General features: G+C 43.9%; 1 protein-coding gene across 1 annotated transcript in view; it reads left to right on the top strand.

The window, feature by feature from the left end:
* LOC311048692 (uncharacterized protein) overlaps positions 1–5,000 on the top strand; it is a gene marked incomplete at its 3' end in the record, with an annotated part of 174,773 nt that overhangs the window by 54,274 nt on the left and 115,499 nt on the right. The window contains exons 13-15 of the mRNA XM_084061954.1: positions 2,839–2,960; positions 3,283–3,526; positions 4,913–5,000. The exon at positions 4,913–5,000 is cut by the window's right edge and continues 89 nt beyond it. Of these exons, the coding sequence (XP_083918080.1) occupies positions 2,839–2,960; positions 3,283–3,526; positions 4,913–5,000 (454 nt within the window). The remainder of the gene's footprint in view (positions 1–2,838; positions 2,961–3,282; positions 3,527–4,912) is intronic.

The raw sequence follows: 5,000 nt of genomic DNA, 5'->3' as shown, positions 1-5,000 counted from the left end.
GACTGGACATCAGACAGTATCATACAGTATGACAGACTGGACATCAGACAGTATCATACAGTATGACAGAGTGGACATCAGACAGTATCATACAGTATGACAGACTGGACATCAGACAGTATCATACAGTATGACAGAGTGGACATCAGACAGTATCATACAGTATGACAGACTGGACATCAGACAGTATCATACAGTATGACAGAGTGGACATCAGACAGTATCATACAGTATGACAGAGTGGACATCAGACAGTATCATACAGTATGACAGAGTGGACATCAGACAGTATCATACAGTATGACAGACTGGACATCAGACAGTATCATACAGTATGACAGAGTGGACATCAGACAGTATCATACAGTATGACAGAGTGGACATCAGACAGTATCATACAGTATGACAGACTGGACATCAGACAGTATCATACAGTATGACAGACTGGACATCAGACAGTATCATACAGTATGACAGAGTGGACATCAGACAGTATCATACAGTATGACAGACTGGACATCAGACAGTATCATACAGTATGACAGACTGGACATCAGACAGTATCATACAGTATGACAGAGTGGACATCAGACAGTATCATACAGTATGACAGACTGGACATCAGACAGTATCATACAGTATGACAGAGTGGACATCAGACAGTATCATACAGTATGACAGACTGGACATCAGACAGTATCATACAGTATGACAGAGTGGACATCAGACAGTATCATACAGTATGACAGAGTGGACATCAGACAGTATCATACAGTATGACACTGTCTGACAAGGCGATGCACGCTACAGCCAATGAGAGCACATTACAGCTACGTGGCTATGGAGGGTCGCTGGTCCTGAACACAACAAACAGATCCCTGCATAGTTAACGTCCAGTTCTGTATTAAGGTAAACATTATTATAAAACAGAATGAGAGAATGTTTATTTGAGAAGAATTGCACACACAGAGAGAGAGAGAGAGACAGACAGACAGACAGACAGACAGACAGACAGACAGACAGACAGACAGACAGAGAGAGAGCAGCCTCGCACACGAAGCCTGTCTGAAATGTTGTCAGATTTTGCGAGAGAAATAAGCAACCAGATCTATGAAAACAATCCCAACAAACGCGACTATAGGCCACATGAGCACTTTAAACCTATACAAATACATTGCATATTTAAAATAAATACTGGTCTCGACTGACCAGTATGTGAGAGAGCTCGCACGCTCATCTCTGTTCGTGGACCTAAAACGACGTAAGGTCCCGGATAAGGGCTCGGATCCTAGCTTCCTAGGCTTCAGGAGGATCCTAGCTTCCTAGGCTTCAGGAGGAAACTTAGTGGAAAGCTAGACAGTCGCTCTCCCGGCTTTGGTGTGTGGTCAGACTGGCCGGACTTAAACCATCTGTGCTGTTGGGCTGATGTTACTTTGAAGTGGGTAGGGTCTAACTCTGAGGCGTTGGACTTTATATCTGATCTCAGTATTTCTGTCAGAGCATCTATGACTGTGTGTGGAACAGAACACCAACTCACACTGACTAATGCCCGAGGTCGCCTCTTATGGGCACAACAGCAAAGGCAGCGGCAACACTGGACCGAGCTGAGGCTACAAGGGAGGACTGCATGTCTCCCTGCTGTCCATTCTGTCTCTCTCTCTGAAGACTGCATGTCTCCCTGCTGTCCATTCTGTCTGTCTCTCTGAAGACTGCATGTCTCCCTGCTGTCCATTCTGTCTGTCTCTCTGAAGACTGCATGTCTCCCTGCTGTCCATTCTGTCTGTCTCTCTGAAGACTGCATGTCTCCCTGCTGCGGACCATTCTGTCTCTCACTCTGTGTTCAAAAATGTTGCTTTAGATGAATGCATTGTTGTCTTTACTCTGAAAGCGAGGTTGCAGGTTTTACCATCTAAACTTAACCTCTCCATCTGGTTTCCAGGCAACCATGCTCCTCACTGTATACATCATGGTCATGAACAAATAGCTGAAACCATGTCCCACATCTTAAATGGGTTCCATTTATACAGGGGACTCTACATAAGTAGGCATGACAGAATAGTGGATCTGATATCAAAAGATATCTCTTCTATTTTCAGGTCCTCCATCATGCTGTATAAGCATTCTACTGTGAAGCCGAGCATGTTTAGCCTGTGTAATGATCATTCTGTGTTCTCTAACATTTCAGCTAACACCCCTGATGTCATTGTTGTTAATGAAAACCATAGGGAGGTGTTCATTCTCGAGGTCGGCTGTACTTTTGATTACAGCTTAGAGGAAGCCTTCCTAACCAAAGTGATAAAATATAATCAGCTAGAGCAGACCATCTCTCAGCTAGGCTACAGATGTAAACTTTTGGTTTGTATCTTTGGAAGCCTAGGGTACGTGCAGAAGTTGGTTGTGAGGGGTCTTCAAATGGCCGGCCTCTCCAAAAGGAGGGATAAACAATTAGCAAGGTACTGCTCAATATCAGCTATTATAGGAAGCCGCTCAATTTGGAGGAAGCGTTGTTTCCTTTACCCATGATTGTTGTCCGCTGTGTTCCACAAGTATGCCATCTTTTGTTTTGTATGTAACAATGCTCTGCCTTACATGCACTTTGTAACTGTCTGTTTCCCCTTCATCTGACTGCACTGTGTTTATGTCCTTTGTGCATCTTGTACTTCTGTTTATGTGGACATAAATAAATAGTGTGTGTGTGTGTGTGTGTGTGTGTGTGTGTGTGTGTGTGTGTGTGTGTGTGTGTGTGTGTGTGTGTGTGTGTGTGTGTGTGTGTGTGTGTGTGTGTGTGTGTGTGTGTGTGTGTGTGTGTGTGTGTGTGTGTTTGTCTGTGTGTCACAGGAAAGGCCTCCTCCAGAGAAGTGGCAAAAGTTGGATCATTCCAGAGATTATCGTAATGGAAACATGCTGAGAGAATACCAGTTAGAGGGAATGAACTGGTTGCAGTTCAACTGGTACAACAGGTAAATGTACAGTTCAACTGGTACAACATGTAAATATACTGTTACTGTTCTACTGGTACAACAGATAATATAAACTGTTACTGTTCTGACATCTAAGGTAAGGCTGAGCCTTAGCAGAATCCGACGAGAAGTCTCGTCTGTGGCAGGCAAAGAGTTAAATGCATTCTACTATGCTGCCACTAAAATGTAGAATGAACCACCCCTTGAGCACCACTGATATAGAAACATACGTTTTTTCAGAAAACTGTTGGGATTTAGGAGACATGTGGAATGGGCTTCAGGTCTCAATGGGTTAATATATAATAACTTTCTCCTCCTGTAGGAAGAACTGCATCCTAGCAGATGAGATGGGTCTGGGTAAGACCATCCAGTCCATCACCTTCCTGTACGAGATGTTCAGGCTGGGGATCCGCGGACCCTTCCTCATCATCGCCCCTCTCTCCACCATCACCAACTGGGAGAGAGAGTTCAGGACCTGGACGCCTCTGAACGTCATCGTTTACCACGGATCCCAGATCAGCCGACAGATGATCCACCAGTACGAGATGTTCCACAGAGACACACAGGTGTGTGTGTGTGTGTGTGTGTGTGTGTGTGTGTGTGTGTGTGTGTGTGTGTGTGTGTGTGTGTGTGTGTGTGTGTGTGTGTGTGTGTGTGTGTGTGTGTGTGTGTGTGTGTGTGTGTGTGCGTGTGCATGCACTAGCACAAGCTGTGAGCTTGTAGATCTGCATTTTGTCTAACATTCCCCACAGAATAGGGAGGCTGGTGTTGAAGTGATAATTGGTTAATGTAAAATAAATAAGTAAAGTTAGTAGTGAAGATTTGGGCCCCCCTGTATTAACACTGAGTAGACCCTCCAGAAAAATGCGTTTATGCGATCGCAGAATTTACCGCATAATCAGCAAAATGGAGCATAATTATGCGGGGGTAACGTTTTTTCAAATAGGCCGCATCGCATAATACGCACATCGCATCGCATAATACGCACATCGCATCGCATAATACGCACATCGCATCACATAATACGCACATCGCATCACATAATACGCACATCGCATCACATAATACGCACATCGCATCGCATAATACGCACATCGCATCGCATAATACGCACATCGCATCGCATAATACGCACATCGCATCACATAATGTGCGATTCGCATCGCATATATTCCGCATATTTAGCAACTTTTAACATATTTCTCATTTTTTGCAACTTCGCATATTGGCATATTTCGCATATTGCCGCATATTTCGCAACTTCCCGCAATTTCACTGCATAAAATTGCAAAAAAAAATGCATATTTTGTCGCAAAATCAAGAGTTTTAGCCCGCATAATCAAGAGTTTTAGCCCGCATAATCAAGAGTTTTAGCCCGCATAATCAAGAGTTTTAGCCCGCATAATCAAGAGTTTTAGCCCGCATAATCAAGAGTTTTAGCCCGCATAATCAAGAGTTTTAGCCCGCATAATCAAGAGTTTTAGCCCGCATAATCAAGAGTTTTAGCCCGTATAATCAAGAGTTTTAGCCCGCATAATCAAGAGTTTTAGCCCGCATAATCAAGCGTTTTAGCCCGCATAATCAAGAGTTTTAGCCCGCATAATCAAGAGTTTTAGCCCACATAATCAAGAGTTTTAGCCCGCATAATCAAGAGTTTTAGCCCGCATAATCAAGAGTTTTAGCCCGCATAATCAAGAGTTTTAGCCCGCATAATCAAGAGTTTTAGCCTGCATAATCAAGAGTTTTAGCCCACATAATCAAGAGTTTTAGCCCACATAATCAAGAGTTTTAGCCTGCATAATCAAGGATTTTTGCCCGCGTTTTTCTGGAGGGTTTAACTGAGGAGCCCCTAGGGGTCCTGGACCACCTTTTGATGACTGATGTAAGTGTTTTTTAACTCTCTCTCTCTCTCTCTCTCTCTCTCTCTCTGTATCTCTTTGTCTCTCTCTCAGGGTAACTCTATCCCAGGCGTGTTGAAGTTCCATGGAGTCATCACCACCTTTGAGATGATCATGGCCGACTGTCCAGAACTGAAGAAGC

The sequence above is a fragment of the Gymnoscopelus microlampas genome (assembly GCF_963454915.1).
Source record: "Gymnoscopelus microlampas genome assembly, chromosome: 7".
NCBI lineage: Eukaryota > Metazoa > Chordata > Actinopteri > Myctophiformes > Myctophidae > Gymnoscopelus > Gymnoscopelus microlampas.
The sequence above is the reverse complement of the archived record's forward strand: the minus strand, read 5'-3'. Positions and strand labels throughout refer to the sequence as shown.